The 19,700-nt window shown below is 39.6% G+C and overlaps 1 protein-coding gene across 4 annotated transcripts in view; it reads left to right on the top strand.

The window, feature by feature from the left end:
- tead4 (TEA domain transcription factor 4) overlaps positions 1-19,700 on the top strand; it is a 71,195-nt gene that overhangs the window by 21,664 nt on the left and 29,831 nt on the right. For all 4 annotated transcript variants that reach the window (XM_004916295.4, XM_018095509.2, XM_002938514.5 and 1 more), the window contains exon 3: positions 16,450-16,725. In XM_004916295.4, the coding sequence (XP_004916352.1) occupies positions 16,524-16,725 (202 nt within the window). In that variant the 5' untranslated portion in view covers positions 16,450-16,523. The remainder of the gene's footprint in view (positions 1-16,449; positions 16,726-19,700) is intronic.

Raw genomic sequence — 19,700 nt, 5'->3', positions numbered from 1 at the left:
GTAGCATGTATATGTGGCCAGTATTAAAGAGGTGAGGTGGCAACCCTACACCCTTTTTTAGGCTATAAAGTGTTCTGACTCCTTCCTACAGCTGCCATTGACTTAAATAGGAAGTGCTGTGCTCTTCAGCACTCAGACCACTCACATCTTCATGCTTAATAGTGCTGCGAGTCACATTGACCAAATGGGGATTTAAATAGTCTGCAATTGCAGGAAAATTTTTTGGACATGTTGCTAAGTTTTAGTGACCTTAGCAACAGAGTGCCCTTTTAAATTCCAGCTGGGAAAAGAAGCAAAATAGTAAAATACATTCATTAAAACAAATAATAAAGACCCATTACAAAATGGCAACCACACATACACACTAGTAGTGTATAAACAAACTCCCCACCAATTAAAACATATGTAATAAAATAAATACTCTTTGTGGATGGGGTAGCAGTAAGCAGTTAAACCACTCGTACTATAGGGAATTCTACAATCTGTGTGAAGCTTTCAGAACTGCTGCTACTTTAGGGATTTATGGAACTCGTTGGGAGAAGATTAATAAAAATGCTGATGTTCTAGGGATTTATGGAACTCGGTGTGAGAAGCTTTCAAAGTGCTGCCTTTTTCTGGGGATTTATGGACCTTCCGTGCCAAATTCTTGCCCTTGGGCTGTGTTTAGTGCTCTCAGGAGGGATTGGTACAATGGGGCATCTACAGTGAGCAGGGAAGCCTGGGGAATTTCCTGTGTCTCATCCTTGTGACCTGTAGCAAAAGTCACTTTATCTCCCCTGCATTAACGGCAAAGAGGCTCCAGTACTAGGGATTCACTGTTCCTTAATTAAATTGTCTTTGTGGCATAGCTAGCAATAAAAATGTTATTATATATAGCCATGTTCTCTGCATTCATGTGAAATGCCATGGGCAGCTCAGCTATTTGCCCTATGGTGGCAGAATAATGTCTCGGCATTTCGTGCTGAATTATAACAAAGTTTGAGTAGAGAGTTATGTTTTTGCAAGTGAAAGCCCAACTCTGTGGAACCTTGAACTCTCCATATGAGCAGCCCTTTGTCTTGTGTTCTAATGAAAAGCATTGTGTTCTGTGTGTGCGCTGACACTTTGCCCTGAATTGTTCCCAATCAGGCCTTTACAAGTGATCACACACCAAAGGACTCTCTGGACAAAAACTTTGGCGGTGCCTGATGGGGATTACAGCTTTATAATACCTTTTTTTTTGTTTTAGGCTTGTGTTCATTTGTCCTTATGTGCCCTGTTAGCATTAATTAACAACGCATTCCGCAGAATTTTAGGCCCGAGAGAGAATTTATATTCTCTTAAGGCTTTCCCGTCATCTTAAACATGGATGTGGTATATGACTTTGGAGTAAAGATGAGCAAATATAGATTCAAAAGTGTTATGGGTCTGTTTGTGATGCCACATATAATATTCTGCCCAATTACTAGGGTACTAGGGCCCATATGACCACCATTGTGTAGTGGCATTTTTTATGCTGATCGCCCAAACAATTGTAACCGTACAAAGTGAAAAGAGCCACAGATTTATGGTTCCTCTTCACTTTTAGCCTCTTTCCACTGGGACCAATAATCCTTGATCTACTAGAGCCTCAGGGTTATCATGGTTCACTTGACTGCCCAAGGTAGCATGGTCAAAATCGCATATATGGCCCGCTTTTAGTGTCCAACATATCTGCCCTCCTACATTCATTCTGTTAAGTTGTTTTCAGGACCTAAATGAAAAGCAGGTCACTTACTGTGATATGTAACCTTTCCAGACTAACAGAATGCTGGGAACTGTAGTTTACAGTTTTTGTGAGTTTATAACTAAGTTTAAACCTGGGGCACTATATAAAGGGCATCCCTATAATGTAGGTGATCTATAAATGAGTTATTAGAGATAAGTAAGACACTGGCAGTGAGTGATGAAGCTGATATAAAAGGAAAGTAGTAACTTTGTAAAAATAAGTAACAGTTGTTAAACAAGGGAGTGATATGATTTTTTTTTTCTGCTTTCACCAAGGACTTTTTGTAGCCCAGGGTCCCTCTGAGGCTCCAAAGCAGATGCTCTCCCCTGCCCTGCCTTTAGAACTGTCCCTGAGTTCTTCCACCCCCGCCAGTTTCCATTGGCGTGGCCTTGTATCTGCTCTAATCTCTCTTTTCCATTGGCAGACCCCTATGCTTCTCACTAAAGCAGCTGCCCTCTAAAGCAGCTCCACCTGTTCTGCAGCTAAGATTGGCCAGCAGGCGCCCTGGCTTGTCAGTTCTGCTTGACAAGCGGCCCATACAGCGAGTGGGGGTGGGTGGGGAGAGGATAAGGGCAAGGGAAGGAAAGAGAGGAAAGGAGGAATGCACAGAAAATCTTTGGAGGGAGAAAAAGGATAAAAGACAAAATGTTGCTTTGTTTTAGTTTGGTGCCCCAGGGGTATTGTAAACTTGTTTTCCCTCTCCTTCTGTTTTTACCCTCCCTGCCCCTCCTTTGTTCCTTTCACTGTACTTCCATCATGCTGAAAGCAGACTGTCTCCAGCTGTCCTCTACACCCTGAGAATCATACAGAGAAAGGACTGTATCAGCAACAAGTGCTTAGAGAATTCCATGTGTGCTCCAGAGGCTTCCATGGCCTCACTAACTAGAATGGGCTTTGTCGGTTCTATACAGCTCCCAGAGGAATGTACATTACAAAGTCATGGCTCTGGCACTTGGTATTAAATTCCCTATATTAATGCCTGACCAGTGTGCCTGTATATTCAGCTGCCCCTTTCTTGGTCTTGTTGCAATCAAGCTGTTGCCTAAACAGAAGACGTGCCACAGGGGACATTATCATACCCCTCATTATCACAAGTTTGACTTTTTAACTTTAATAAAAATGTCCAATTTTATATCTGGGTATTCTACCTAGTGTTCCTAGTATTAGTTAGGGATGTACCAATTTTCAGGATTTGGAGAAAATCCGAGATATTTTTGCAGAATTCCGATTTGATCACAGAGGAACAGGCAAATCTTTGGTGGTGACTGCGATATTCAGCTAAAATAATAAAATTGGATTCTATGTAACCCTAGTATTTGTAGCCCTGAGAAAAAGAGACAGCAACTTTTACTTTGTTCCATTTAACATGAGTACAAAGCTTAATTGTCATAAAACACATAATTGGTCAGTATAGGCAGAGCAGCTACTTAATCGGCATTGTGCTTCACTGTATGCCCTTTCAAGTCAGGCCTGGACTGGCAATCTGTGGGTTCTGGCAAATGCCAGAGGGGCTGCTGTAAGATGCCATAGGCAGCCATTATTTATTGGGCTGGTGGGGGCTGGGGGGTCTCTGTGTGCTCAATTTTAAATCCCTGTCCATGGCCTGTAATAACTGTTCAGTAGGAAGGTACATGCCAATTAAAATAACTCTATTAATATATCATCTCTACCGCTGTTGGGGGCTCATTAGCACAAGCCAGTGGGCAGAGAGTCCATTGCTTGCACGTGCAACGCCGTTATAGGTATAAAGCGTGTGCATTTTGTTCTGTATCTACTCAGATTTCACATTTGCAAAACAGAACTCACTACTTTATTGTTATATATTCTGTGGTTAAAATGAAATCAATAGGTCATAAGTCTATAAAGGATTTTGTAAGATGAGTTAACCAAAAACCTGATCATACTTCCCAACCTTTCAACAAAACAAAAAAACCTTTAAAGTAACTTATCAATTCAGTTTCCTTTACTCCCACAGCAATTGCCTTAAAGGGAAAGTAAACCTAAAAACGGCATTTTCTCTAATAAAATATATATATATTTTTTGTGATTTTAAAGTTGTTTGTCAGTGTAACTGCAGTTGAAAGCAGCTTCCCCCATGTCCATTTCTGCACTGCTGGTTCTGTCTTCTGAAACAATGCAGCAGTAATCAGTGTCACATGCTTTTTTGCAGGTCTGATAATCAGCTGGCTTTGGCTACAGAACTTAGAACTGCCAAGGCTCAGATTAAAAACATACAGACAGATCAATTTACAATTGACAAAAAGCCATTAAAATTTGTGATTATTGAATATTTAAAAAATTGCTTAGAATTAAAATTTTTCATTGTGAAGAATGTTAGTTCCCCTTTAAATTAATTCCTGTACTTTACTAGATTCTCCTGTGCTATGTTATTAAGCGTAGAGAACAGGAATGTTTGAGTAAAGTTGTCTGGAAATACAAAAGATAAGAGAAAAGAAAGCGGAAGGGACGACAGAGCACCTCGGGTTTTGTTTATGTGCAATGGAATGCTGTATAATGCAATCCTACCCTTTTCTGTATTCCTAGAATACTTGGCTCAAGTTCAGTGTGTTTTGGTAACTGTGACATAATTTGTGTAATTAAATAAGTTGTAACAAGAAGGTCACTCTGGGAGCTACAGATTCTTCTAGCTAATACAAATATTTATACAAGTATGGGATCTGTTATTGGAAATCTGTTATCCAGAAAGCTCAGAAATACAGCAGTGTCATTTTCTATAGAAATTGGATAATTATTGACAGATGTTTCTTTCTTTATAATATTGACTATTTATTAATATCTAATATATATTTATAAGGGCTCAAGAATTTTGGAGACAGGATCATATATACCGGTATATGTAATCATTGTAAGCTTAACTACTGTAATTGTATATATATAAATTGTATTGTATTTATTTATATAGTACCACAGATGTACCCAGTGCTTTACAAGGCACAGACAGGAATATAGTTCTTAGGGGAAGAGTATTTATACACATTTGGCATGAGGTCCCTGCCTGAAGAGCTTACAATCTATTAGGCTATTTGTAAAAACAGTGTTAGACAGACCAAATATTGGCTGACATGTGTAGCTATGGTTCTCTTGCCAATGCAAACCTGTAACCAACTGGAGATCTTGTATTTGTAAATGAACATATAGCAGATTTTTTTTGTCTGAGCCTCCATAAATCTTCACTATTTCCACCAGTGTCCAAGAGGCTACAGTGTTACTGCTATTATTGCGTTCTATGACATATCTTTCTAATTGGGCATTTTGCAGTCTCTTCCACTGCCTGGTTGCTAGGTTAAAATGGAACCCCAGCAACCAGATAGCTGCTGAATTTACAAACTAGAGAGCTGCTGAAAAACAGACCTAAATGATTCGATAATCACAAACAAATGAAGACCAATTGCAAATTGGATATCACTGTGCCTTTGTTTACTCATATTAGTGAAGCTACTATGTGATTCCTCTTTAAAGCAGCCCCTTAAATGTCATACATTCTTAGTAGAAGAAAAATATATATTTTTTATTGCTCCATTACTGATCCGTATACTGTTTTTTAAATTCAGTATCCTCATTGGTTTCCACCATGCCTGCTTTAGCTCTTGTTCAGCAGTAAATGTCCGAATAAATATATATATTTTATTTTGCTGTAAGGCTGAGAGACTGCCATTGTGTTACATGGAAACTCAAATGGAAAGCAATAAAAGAGATTATGCGTGTTTATTCCATAGGCAAGGTGAGCCTTTTTCCTTTATATAACAAATGCGTTTATTATTTGGTGAGCATTGGAAGGTGCTGTGACAAACAAGGGCCATGTCCTGTTACATTTCCTAATGATTCATGATCCCATTCTAAATACAGCAGCACAATGCGGCCGCGGGTCAGAATTTAGAACAAGGTCATTGACGCTTGCAAGCGAAGGCCACAAATAGTGAAAAGCAGCAGTTCTTTTAATACATGCTTCCGTTGGCAAGTTTTAAATAAAAACCTCATCTGGCAGAACTGATCTCTGCGAGCAGAATGAAGCTCTGCCGACATGTGGAATGAAATCATCTGTTAGTCCGCGCCGTGTAAATATAGCTGTAAGCTGCTTTTCCTGGAGAGTAAGAAATGTTTAAATGATATTTAGTAAACTTAGGTAGGAAGATACAAATTACAAAAAGATCCCTTATCCAGAAAACCCCAGGTGCCGAACATTCTGGATATCAGGTCCCATACCTGGTGTTTTGCAGAGACATATTTATCTGGATAGTTGTATTTATTACAGCAACATGGAGCTGCCATACTGCTGTGGTAAAATCCCTAGATTCCAATGGCATTGTGTTTATCATAAATTGCAATACATATTTGTGGTTATGGAAATGATTTTAATGTGCCTTTAAAGTGTTAATGTAAATAGAGAATTAACTTGCTCTCCAGACCTCAAGTCCTATGCTCTCTAGACCTCTAGTCTGCGGTATCTGTAACTTTCTCGCCAGCATTTTGTACAGTATCTCTTCTCTGTTAGAAGGGCAACTGGGCTTCCGTGATGGGTTAATTTCACACCTGCCACAGTCTGGCAAGATGAAAGTCCTGCTTTATAGCCGAGGTCAGCTTGCCCTTGTATCGTCCCAACAGCCAGCGTGAGAGGTGTCTTCTGTGGCCAGAAAATCCGTAACGATTAAAAGCATCTATTTTCCACTGATTTTTGTTTCCCTTGGGTGGAAGCAAGACAAAACATTACAGAGAATGGCTGCCTGGCTAGATTGGCTACAAGAGCAAAAGCACTGGCCAAGGTCACAAATACCTCTGCTTATTGCTATATTTTGGTTCCTGAGCAAGAGCGTAAAAGGATGCTGGGTTGAGAACAAAATGTATTTACACAATATTACTCATTGTTTTCAGGCATAAGACTTTGAGGGAAATGTTTACGTTACTTTGTGTTTGTATGTGCCGGTTTTCCTGCTAACCAGTTTCCCTACTTCCTGTCTTGCTTAGTGGCAGCTGTCCTGCCTTGCCTTATAGCGGGGATGATATATATATACCGTATGTATATAAGTACTGAGGATTAGAGCAAATGTCTAAGGGCTGTGGCACACAGGGAGATTAGTCGCCCACGACAAATCTCCCCGAAATGCCATCCCAGCGGCAAAAATGTAAATCGTCAATGGGATGGCATACGTGGCACCGCGATTTCCCCGAAATCGCAGAAGTTGCCTTGAGAGGGCGCCGAGCTACTAGTACACATGGAGCTACTAGTAGCAGCTACTCATCACAGCTACTAAATGCAGTGATGTATGTGTGTTTTAGCAGAGGCAATTCTCAGTATTGTCTACCGCAGGGGATTTTCTGGTGTTTAGTAGCTGATACTAAGTAGCTCTGTGTGTTTTCACCCTTAAAAGACATGGGGCAGGATCAATTTGCCTGGTTAACCTGTGTCTGACTGGCTCCATAGTGTGGCACAGCACCCAAACTGCCTCTTAAATTGGTTAATATATAAACTGGTCTATTGGCTGTCTATGTAACTACTTTCTGGAATCTAGGCTTACTCTCAATGTAATTATTCAGCTCCTTAGACACTTCACAGAACTTTCTGCAGGAGGACTAATGGCTGTAAGATTTATGGCTCGGTAAAGCTGTCCTGCAACTCACCCTTTCTATTTTGCAAATGCCAGGTCAAAAAAGTCACTTGTCTTTGCAACTATATATTAGATTGTAAGCTTTGGTTCTTAGGGGATCATCCTACTTAAGCCAGCGCTATGTATAATTCAACAAGTTTTTCTGTATTTGTTAGTGTTGGTGATGACAAATATCTGTAGCACAGCAGTGCTGTATACTGTAATGGGTTTTTCATGATGTCTTTGCCATGAACATTTCCATTAGGAGAGCAGAAATTCTCCATGTCTATTCAGAATCTCACACCTGCATGCCTTTCCAAGTAATTGCTTCATGTATATTGTACATCCATCTATCTATCTATCTATCTATCTATCTATCTATCTATCTATCTATATGTCCCTATCTGTCTCTTTGTCTGTCTCTATCTTTCTGTTTTTGGTTGTCCGTTTTCATTTGGTTCACTTACGGAAAGCTGCAGTTAGCATTACTCCATATTACTTTTAAATCTACAAAAACATTTTGTCTCTCTCTATCTCTCTCTCGCCCTGTCTAGGTTTGTCTGTTTTAAATATAGTTCTATCGCTTTATCTAATATTTGGTTCACTTATGGAAAGCTGCACAAAGCATATAAGCATTCCTCCATTGTGTCCTCACTGTCAGGCGAAAATGACTTTTAAACCTACAAAAACTATTTGTGATTGGTACAATTTCTACTTCTCATTCAACACGGCAGTTTTATCAGCTTGCGTGTTGGATGATCAAAGGTTTGGTGCCTGTATCTTTCACTTTGAAGTAGGTGTTTGCCTCATCATTTATGAATGACCTGGTTATAAACAGAAGGGTTCAACTCGTCTTGCCTTTCCTAAAGTGTATCCTAAAGCAGGTTTTTTTCTGGGGAACAAAGTTATTGCTGTGAATTAGCTTTGCATGAACATATATACATATACACATATACACATATACACATATACACATATATACATATATACATATATACATATACACATATATACTTATATATATGGTGAGTAAGGAGACCCACCCATAACAGCATTAGTACCAACTGTTGGCCCGGACCTGCAGCTTGAGAAACCCTATCTTTCCAGCACTGAAGCAACGAGACCATAAGTGTTGTAATTTTTAGCTTTGTTTCAAGTTACAGAACCTAATTTGTTATTATCTTTTAAATCTCTTTGTAATTAAACATTTCAGTTTAAAAGTCTTCCCCCAACGCTGTCTGACAACCTCAGATTCTCATTAAACACGAGTTAAAATTTAACATTACAGCTGTAGTGGGTAGTTAGCCCATTCTCACTTGTAAATAAACTGCTGAGTGTACAACAATCTAATCTCTTGAAGATAAGGTGGCCAAGAACTTCCAAGCTGTGACAAAACTCCCGCAATTTGGCTCTATGCGAAGTCTATGGGAAAGCCGGTGTTTAAAGGGATATTATCATTAAAAAAAACAGCAGCCTCATATAACTATTGGGGTACATTGCAGCTCTACATACTTTCTGTATTAACCCTTTTACTGCCAGCCATTTTGGTCAAAGCGGAACTTGTATTGCCAGACAGTTTTTGAACATTTTGCACTGTTTCACTTTAGGGGCCTTTCCTCGGGGGGACTTTTAGTTTACCAAGGAAAACAATATATCGTTTTTTTCAGAACAACCTAAGCTTTCAAAATATGGTAGAATTTTTGTGTAATTCCAATTCTGTAACAAGATATAGGCTTCTAAATGTCTAAAAATGCAAAAAAAATCAAATTTTCCATAATATAATCACACATACTAGAAACAAAAATTATTTTATGCACGAATATACAACTGATTTGGAAAGTCCCATGTCTCCTGAACGTGCCAATACCAAATATATATAGTTTTATGGAGATTTCTCACTTGTATAGGTCAAAAACTCCCAGCAGTACACTACCAAATTCCCAAAGCACTGCTCCAAAAAAACTGCATACTTTGGATTTCAAGGCCAAAATTCCACTAACAGAAGGTTTATCCCAGAAAATTGTACATTTTTGGAAAGAACTGATTCTGGGGAATACAGAATAGGCACAACTGTCTGTCTACTCCAAACTATCAAGTCGCAATGCTTTCCTAAAGTTATTGGTTTTTATCAAAATTTGTGATTTTTTTTAAAAATCGCTTCAAAGCTTCTAGTCTATAGTATCTTATCTCCTACAGGTCATAAAGTAACCAAATAAAACACCCTAAATATGAATGCCTGGGGTCCACTGAACAGTTTGATGCCCAATATGTATAGGTTTACCTAAGTATGTGGCATGTAGGGGCCCCAATGTGAACATACCCCATATGAACTGTCATTTCTGTCATTTCAGCTTCTGCAAAATCAACACATTTACATCATTATATGTGGGATGAAGCTAGTAAAAAGTACGCTCACCCCAGAAAGTCATATATTTTTGGAAAGTACACATTCCCCCGAATCTAAAATGGGTACCCATGTCTTTCTACTCCAAAGTACCAAGCCGCACAGCTTTTCTAAAGTTAGCAATTTTGATGACATTTCCAAAAATCCCCTCAAAGCTTCCACTTTGAAGCATCTTATCTCCCACATAGCATTAGGTACCAAGATAAAACACCCTGAATTTGAACGCCAGGGGTCCACTGAACAGTTTGATGCCCAATATGTATAGGTTTACCTAAGTATGTGGCATGTAGGGGCCCCAATGTGAACATACCCCCATATGAACTGTCATTTCTGTCATTTCAGCTCCTGCAAAATCAACACATTTACATTATTATATGTGGGATAAAGCTACAAAAAAGTACGCTCACCCCAGAAAGTCATATATTTTTGGAAAGTACACATTCCCCCGAATCTAAAATGGGTACCCATGTCTTTCTACTCCAAAGTACCAAGCCGCACAGCTTTTCTAAAGTTAGCAATTTTGATGACATTTCCAAAAATCCCCTCAAAGCTTCCATTTTGAAGCATCTTATCTCCCACATAGCATTAGGTACCAAGATAAAACACCCTGAATTTGAACACCAGGGGTCCACTGAACAGTTTGATGCCCAATATGTATAGGTTTACCCAAGTATGTGGCATGTAGGGGCCCGAATGTGAACATACCCCCATATATACTGTCATTTCTGTCATTTCAGCTTCTGCAAAATCAACACATTTACATCATTATATGTGGGATAAAGCTAGTAAAAAGGATGCTCACCCCAGAAAGTCATATATTTTTGGAAAGTACACATTCCCCCGAATCTAAAATGGGTACCTATGTCTTTCTACTCCAAAGTACCAAGCCGCACAGCTTTTCTAAAGTTAGCAATTTTGATGACATTTCCAAAAATCCCCTCAAAGCTTCCACTTTGAAGCATCTTATCTCCCACATAGCATTAGGTACCAAGATAAAACACCCTGAATTTGAACGCCAGGGGTCCACTGAACAGTTTGATGCCCAATATGTATAGGTTTACCTAAGTATGTGGCATGTAGGGGCCCCAATGTGAACATACCCCCATATGAACTGTCATTTCTGTCATTTCAGCTCCTGCAAAATCAACACATTTACATCATTATATGTGGGATAAAGCTACAAAAAAGTATGCTCACCCCAGAAAGTCATATATTTTTGGAAAGTACACATTCCCCCGAATCTAAAATGGGTACCTATGTCTTTCTACTCCAAAGTACCAAGCCGCACAGCTTTTCTAAAGTTAGCAATTTTGATGACATTTCCAAAAATCCCCTCAAAGCTTCCACTTTGAAGCATCTTATCTCCCACATAGCATTAGGTACCAAGATAAAACACCCTGAATTTGAACGCCAGGGGTCCACTGAACAGTTTGATGCCCAATATGTATAGGTTTACCTAAGTATGTGGCATGTAGGGGCCCCAATGTGAACATACCCCCATATATACTGTCATTTCTGTCATTTCAGCTCCTGCAAAATCAACACATTTACATCATTATATGTGGGATAAAGCTACAAAAAAGTATGCTCACCCCAGAAAGTCATATATTTTTGGAAAGTACACATTCCCCCGAATCTAAAATGGGTACCCATGTCTTTCTACTCCAAAGTACCAAGCCGCACAGCTTTTCTAAAGTTAGCAATTTTGATGACATTTCCAAAAATCCCCTCAAAGCTTCCACTTTGAAGCATCTTATCTCCCACATAGCATTAGGTACCAAGATAAAACACCCTGAATTTGAACACCAGGGGTCCACTGAACAGTTTGATGCCCAATATGTATAGGTTTACCCAAGTATGTGGCATGTAGGGGCCCGAATGTGAACATACCCCCATATATACTGTCATTTCTGTCATTTCAGCTCCTGCAAAATCAACACATTTACATCATTATATGTGAGATAAAGCTACAAAAAAGTACGCTCACCCCAGAAAGCCATATATTTTTGGAAAGTACACATTCCCCCGAATCTAAAATGGGTACCCATGTCTTTCTACTCCAAAGTACCAAGCCGCACAGCTTTTCTAAAGTTAGCAATTTTGATGACATTTCCAAAAATCCCCTCAAAGCTTCCATTTTGAAGCATCTTATCTCCCACATAGCATTAGGTACCAAGATAAAACACCCTGAATTTGAACGCCAGGGGTCCACTGAACAGTTTGATGCCCAATATGTATAGGTTTACCTAAGTATGTGGCATGTAGGGGCCCCAATGTGAACATACCCCCATATATACTGTCATTTCTGTCATTTCAGCTCATGCAAAATCAACACATTTACATCATTATATGTGGGATAAAGCTACAAAAAAGTACGCTCACCCCAGAAAGTCATATATTTTTGGAAAGTACACATTCCCCCGAATCTAAAATGGGTACCCATGTCTTTCTACTCCAAAGTACCAAGCCGCACAGCTTTTCTAAAGTTAGCAATTTTGATGACATTTCCAAAAATCCCCTCAAAGCTTCCACTTTGCAGCATCTTATCTCCCACATAGTGTTAGGTACCAAGATAAAACACCCTAAATATGAACGCCAGGGGTCCACTGAACAGTTTGATGCCCAATATGTATAGGTTTACCTAAGTATGTGGCATGTAGGGGCCCCAATGGGAACATACCCCCATATGATCTATCATTTCAGCTCCTGCAAAATCAACACATTTACATCCTTTATGTGGGATAATGCTACAAAAAAAGTACATTCACCCCAGAAAGCCATATATTTTTGGAAAATACACATCCCCCCGAATCTATAATGGGTAAATATTTCTTATTGCTACAAAGTACCAAGCTGTAAAGCTTTCCTAAGTTTGCAGATTTATATGACATTTTCGAAAATCGCATAAAAATGTTGCAATTTGCCGCATTTATCTCTCACAATTTCTTGATAAAGATCAGATAAAGACAAATCACCCCAAAAAGGAACACCAGAGGTCTACTGAACAGTTTGATGCCCAATATGCATAGATATACCAAAGTCTGCGGTATGTACTGAACCCTAAATGAAAATAGCGCATAAGGATTTCTCGCCTGCCAGCTCAGCTTTTGCACACAGAGCCCCCTGTCAGTGTATTATGTGCCAAAACTTCCCCTAACTATACAGATCCCCCACAAAACCATATATTTTTGGAAAGTACACATTCTGACAAATCCAACAAGGGTAAAGAGTCCTTTCTACACCAAAGTACCAATCTGCAGAGCTTTCCTAAAGTTATTGGTTTTTATGACATTTCAGAAAATCGCCTAAAAATGTTGCAATTTGTCGCATTTATCTCACACAATTTCTTGCGTACAAAGGCAAGTCACCCCAAATAGGAACACCAGAGGCCTACTGAACAGTTTGATGCCCAATATGCATAGATATACCAAAGTCTGCAGTATGTACTGAACCCTAAATGAAAATAGCGCATAAGGATTTCTCGCCTGCCAGCTCAGCTTTTGCACACAGAGCCCCCTGTCAGTGTATTATGTGCCAAAACTTCCCCTAACTATACAGAGACCCCCACAAAACCATATATTTTTGGAAAGTACACATTCTGACAAATCCAACAAAGGTAAAGAGTCCTTTCTACACCAAAGTACCAAGCCGCAAAGCTTTCCTAAAGTTATCGGTTTTTATGACATTTCAGAAAATCGCCTAAAAATGTTGCAATTTGCCGCATTTATCTCACACAATTTCTTGCGTACAAAGGCAAGTCACCCCAAATAGGAACACCAGAGGCCTACTGAACAGTTTGATGCCCAATATGCATAGATATACCAAAGTCTGCAGTATGTACTGAACCCTAAATGAAAATAGCGCATAAGGATTTCTCGCCTGCCAGCTCAGCTTTTGCACACAGAGCCCCCTGTCAGTGTATTATGTGCCAAAACTTCCCCTAACTATACAGAGACCCCCACAAAACCATATATTTTTGGAAAGTACACATTCTGACAAATCCAACAAGGGTAAAGAGTCCTTTCTACACCAAAGTACCAAGCCGCAAAGCTTTCCTAAAGTTATCGGTTTTTATGAGATTTCAGAAAATCGCCTAAAAATGTTGCAATTTGCCGCATTTATCTCACACAATTTCTTGCGTACAAAGGCAAGTCACCCCAAATAGGAACACCAGAGGCCTACTGAACAGTTTGATGCCCAATATGCATAGATATACCAAAGTCTGCGGTATGTACTGAACCCAAAATGAAAATAGCGCATAAGGATTTCTCGCCTGCCAGCTCAGCTTTTGCACACAGAGCCCCCTGTCAGTGTATTATGTGCAGTAACCCCCCCTAACTATACAGTGACCCCCAGAAAACCATATATTTTTGGAAAGTACACATTCTGATGAATTCAAAATAGGTAAAGTTATTTTTGTACACCAAAGTTACACCTGGCAAAGCTACGCTAAAAACAGATCAGGAACACTTATATAGGGATAAAATGTGATAAAACCACAAAAATTGTGCAAATCAGTGAAACAACAAAATAAGTTACATGACAGTGTAATTAGTGGCCAGAATATCTGATCCAATAGTTACGCTGTCAAAATAAACAGTTTTTAGGTAAAAGAAAATAAAAACAAAGTGGTAAAATGAAAAAAAAAAAAAAAAAAAGCAAAACAAAAAAAAACCAAAGTGTTTGTGTATACATGTGTGTACATGTGTAAAAGTTGTGTGATAGTGTGTAAGTGTGTATATGAGTGTAAATAAGTGTATAAAAGTGTGAAAAATGAAAAAAAAAAAAAAAAAAAAATAAAAAATAAAAAAATGCTAAAATGTGTGCTGTAAGTGTGTGTAAATGTATGTAAGTGTGTATAAATGTATGTAAATGTGTGTATAAGTGTGTAAAAGTGTGTAAATGCAATAAAAAAAAAAAGTCCTTACCTGTTCCTGAAGACCGATCGCCTCCTTCCTCATTTGGGCCGGCGCTGGGGGAGAGGGAGGAAGCAGGAAGCAGCAGATGCGATGCGATCGCATCTGCTGCTTCCTGGAGGGTCCTGCGAGCGATCGGCTCGCAGGACCCTGATGACAGCCCCCCTGGCACATTGCCCAGGGGGGCTGTCATTGTTAGAAGCCCTCTGCAGCGGCGGCACATGCCGCCGCTGCAGAGGGCAGCGCTTAAACGCCAACGACGTATGAGACACGTCGTTGGCGTTTAAGCCCTTTTACTGCCATCACGTATGCCATACGTGCTTGGCAGTAAAAGAGTTAAAGGGTAATTTGACCTTGAATTTTTTTTATAGTATGTTATAGAACAAACTATACTATAAAACCTTTCAATTGACCTTCATTATTTATTTTGGATATTTTTTTACATTATATTAGGTGTCCCATTCTCTTTCCAGCAAATAGGAAGCTTAAGGTTTATTGTTATGCTTGTTTTGTATTGCTTATTTTACTTTTCAGCCCATCTGCATTTCACCTTCCATTTTGATTGCAAACTTCTTCCCTGGTTGCTAGGGTAATTAACCTCTAAGAACCAGGTAATCCTAAGCCTGAGAGCTGCAGAACAAAAATAATTCATAATTAAAACAAAAATTAAAAATAAATAATGCAGTTTGTCTGTATCTATATATACTAAATGGCTGAATAGTGGCACAATGGTTAGCACTGCTGCCATGCATATGTTCAGTTCCATCCAGTAACTGCACATATGCACAGTGTGTATGAATGCAGTAGGGACTTGATTGTAAGCTCTGCTGGGGTAGGGACTGATGTATGTTCTCTGTACAAGTTAAAGATAACATTACCAGAGTATACTTTTCCAACTAGTAATCATTAGTATCTACTGCTGAAAAAGCAAAACATCTAATAAAGGAAAACTATACCCCCAAACAATGTAGGTCTTTTAAAAATATATTGCATAATCAAGCTCATATGTAAAATCCTGCTTAATCTAAATAAACCATTTTCATAAATACACACTACTAAAAAAGTATGTGCTATTGGGTAATCCTAAATAGAAAATTGCCATTTTAAGAATTAAGGGCCGCCTCCTGGATCATATGATTCACTGTGCACACAAACAAGCCAAGGCACACATACATGCTAGGCCACATCAGCCAATTAATAGACAGAGCTTTGTCTTTTATTTCCACACTTCTTCCTGTTACAGTTAGAGCTGAATTATTTCTGGTCATGTGATCTCTGAGGGAGCACACAGATCACCACAAAATGGTGGATCAAGAGAAAGGATATGAAAGGGCAATATTTACTGATATATATATTTTCCATTTTGATGAGATTATGTAATACGTTATATTATGTTAAGTAACCAATCTGTTGGTTATGTATTCATTCTGGGGGTATAGTTTTCCTTTAAATAAAAATACAATCATTTTTTATCTTTAAATGGGTAAGGGAGTATTTAAACATCCAGACGACTGTCTCCATAAAAGCATGAAAGCTGATTACTCTTGACTGTGCTAGGGAAAAAATCACAGATAAAGGAATCCCTGAAAATGATTTTGACTTATTAAGTAAAATTAGGTCTAAGTTTGATTTAAGTTAATGCTTTTCCTTTAATGTTACATTGCTTGCAGCTGCGAAATGTAGCCTATGTTATGATGTTCTTGTTTAATTCCCATGCTATTTGAGTTATTTAATCAAAAAATTGATGGATTTCCCCCCCCCCCCTTTTTTTCCCCGCAGGGTTTTCTGAGTTGTCCTTTTTGGGTTGAGGCTTGGAGGAGCCTCTCCTTACCCTCCTGCACACAAAACCAGCTATGGACCCAAACGGGTGGAGTGAAGCCGGGAGCCCGGCGGAGAGCACAGGCGACTTGGGAGATTCCATGGAAAAGAGTTTGGACAATGATGCAGAAGGCGTGTGGAGTCCTGATATAGAGCAGAGCTTTCAGGAAGCCTTGGCCATTTACCCACCGTGTGGAAGGCGCAAAATTATCTTGTCAGATGAAGGCAAAATGTATGGTAAGTTGTGACAGCGTTGGTATATTATATAATTTTCCTTGAGGGCAGTGGCGTATGGGAGGATTGGAGTCTTTTGTCGACCCCAACAGTTTGTTGGTGCGGGGACAACATTTCTAATATTCCCTTCCATTCATTTGAGTGGAGGATGCTTTCATTTACAATTACATGTGTCACTTGAAAACAAACAATTATTCTCAAATAGAGAAACTAATTTCCCTCTTCCAATCTAGAGCTTGCAATCTTATTCCTTGTGCCTGAGGATCTAATAGAAAGTGACTTACTCAAGAGATCAACCCCAGGCCTCCTTTTTACTAGAGCTGTGTTGCAAACCGTCACTTATTTACTGTGGCACCAAGTGGCATTTATATAGGCGCAACTAAATAACGAGTAATATGTTTTGATTTGCCCCATTCCTCCTTGGAGTGCATGCCTTCCTTCCACTTCAGTAGGTTTCAAATGACCTAATTATATGAGTGCAAGCAGTAGTTAGGAGAAAACTACTCTTTCAACATAATATATCCTGCATTTCATTTGTCTATTTTGTCCATACCATTCCCATACGTACACACACACATATATATATTACCCAGTCTCTGAGCCTTATGAGTGTTTCCCTGCATAAGGAAGTTACTATTCACATGCAAGGCCGTTTAATAGACTGTGCCAGAGGGTGGTCTGGGAGCTCAACATCTTATTTGAGGAGACACTTTGTGGTCTCAAAGGGAATGTTTTTATGGAGTGTTGTCAGGCAGTAAAGCCCAGAAGTACGTGATTTCATGTCTGGCCACAGTGGGGCTTTAGTTAATGGTTCACAAGATGAGCTAACCTTTTTCTTATGATAGGATGGATGGTTTGTAGGAGGCCTCTCTACTTTGTGAGGAGACCAACTTTCCTAATTTGTAACTGCTAAGAATAAGGAGCACCAGTTATAATTGTTATTATAATGCCTTTATTCTGGTAAGCCAATCTGGATAGTAACATAATAGAGGCCACCGGCCATATACGCACTGAAATTATCGTACAATATTTGGTGCATGTATGGTGGGTTGACGAGGTAACTGATATTGGCAGAAGCCTTGGATATTGTTAGTCTCGTCGATTGGTCAGGGTGGATAATTTTGATCAAGCAATAGCAATAGGTTAATACTGAATCTTTAGATAGCATACAATTTAGTTGTTTCTACCAGAATCTGATGATTCAGCTCTTAACGTTATTTGAATGGACGTTATTGTAACATGTATAGCCACATTTAAGCTGGCCATACACGTGGCGATCTGACGATGTTTCGTGCGACCGTCGGTCACACGAAACATCGTCAGATCCGCCACACACCATTCAGGGCTGAATCGGCAGGTAAGGAGGTAGAAACAATAGGATTTCTACCTCCTTCTGCCGATTCAGCGCTGAAGGGAGATTTTGGTCAGGCGCCTTCTATGGCGCCCGATCAAAATTTTCAAACTGGTCCGATCGGCAAGTCGGCCGATATCAGCAGCTTCCTGCGATATCGGTCGACTCGCCGACATACCATACACGCACCGAATATCATACAAAACGAGGTTTCGTACGATATTATCGGTGCGTGTATGGCCACCTTTAGTCTGATGGCACATGGGGCCCCATTCAGCCAACTAGGAAGCATCAGAAAGCATCTGCCCTGTCCTTGGCTGCACTAGTATTGATCCCATCCACGTCAAGAGAGGTGGCAAGAGGAGTATTTAGGCAATTTTGGCCCTATAACCAAACAATCGAATTGCAACAGGTATAGGAACCGTCGCAACGAGGAGTGCATGAATGAGCTGATGCGGTTCTTGACCTGCCAGAAAAATATAAGCTGCTAAATCGGTATGGAGAAATCAAATCGGCAGCTTAAATCTGCCAGTGTATGACCTTTACTGCTTATTATATAGAAACACTTGTCATCCCTGATTTATAGTTCAATTCCAATCATTTAGGTTGACACTACTGCCCCAAGGTTCTATACATGCTCAAATGGTCAAGCCAGACCAAAATGAATGGCTAAAGAGACCTTCTTGTTACCTACATGCGTCATTTACTAAAGATGCAGGAATATATAACTGAAAGATTGGACCAAAGGCCCCATGTGTGATAATTGGGATAATCAAATGGCTAAATAAGCCAAGGAATTATGGCATACTTTAAAGACAATTGAAACAGGCCCTTGACTTATGTGAGTTAGTGGCCATATTGTGTTTAGCAGTAACATCTGTAGTATTGGTGGGGCCCAGGACAAACCAACTTTGCAGGGTCCCATTATTTACATAAAACTATGACTGTTTAGGACTGCATCCATCCACTGTTATGAAAGTGAAACTCCCAGCACCCACTGACAGCCTAAGGTGGACAGTTGCCACTTTGCCCCTACTGTCTCCATCTTGCTCTACAATATCAGGGATTTCTACGCATGCTGTAGGCGGGTGTTGCTATATGTGTGTTTTAGGGCAGTCACCCCTTGCTGCATTCATCTAAATACAACTCTGGCCTTGCTAAACATGTACTGTCATGTATTTACTGCCCCTTTCTACAGCTTGGCTTTGTTTGAGCTACCTGTTCATATCAGTAACCGTGTGTATCCCTGTAGATTAATATACACTCCAGAGCTTTCCTGTGATTATCTGCTATGCTGGGAGATTTGTTATACAATGAATTGCTTTGTTTCAGGAGCTGCTCAGTTCCTGGTAATTCGGAAAAGAAAAATCACCCAGCTTAATATATAGATTTTGTCTGGACTCCAAGTCCAGGGAGTAAAATGGTACTTAGGGCAGGATTTCTGGTATTTAACTCTGTAGCAGTGACCTTAACCTCTGGTTTCCCAGCTGCTACTGAACTACAGCTCTCAGAATTCAAATCGCAGCTCTTTGGTGTCATTGGAATGTTGGGAGTTGAAGTTCAGAAGCAGCTGGAGAGCTCAGCTTCCTGCCCCAGGTGGATACCTACCTCTTTCAGATCAATGCCT

Source organism: Xenopus tropicalis, chromosome 7 (assembly GCF_000004195.4).
Source record: "Xenopus tropicalis strain Nigerian chromosome 7, UCB_Xtro_10.0, whole genome shotgun sequence".
NCBI lineage: Eukaryota > Metazoa > Chordata > Amphibia > Anura > Pipidae > Xenopus > Xenopus tropicalis.
Note: the sequence above shows the minus strand (reverse complement) of the source record. Positions and strands in the feature narration are given on the sequence as shown.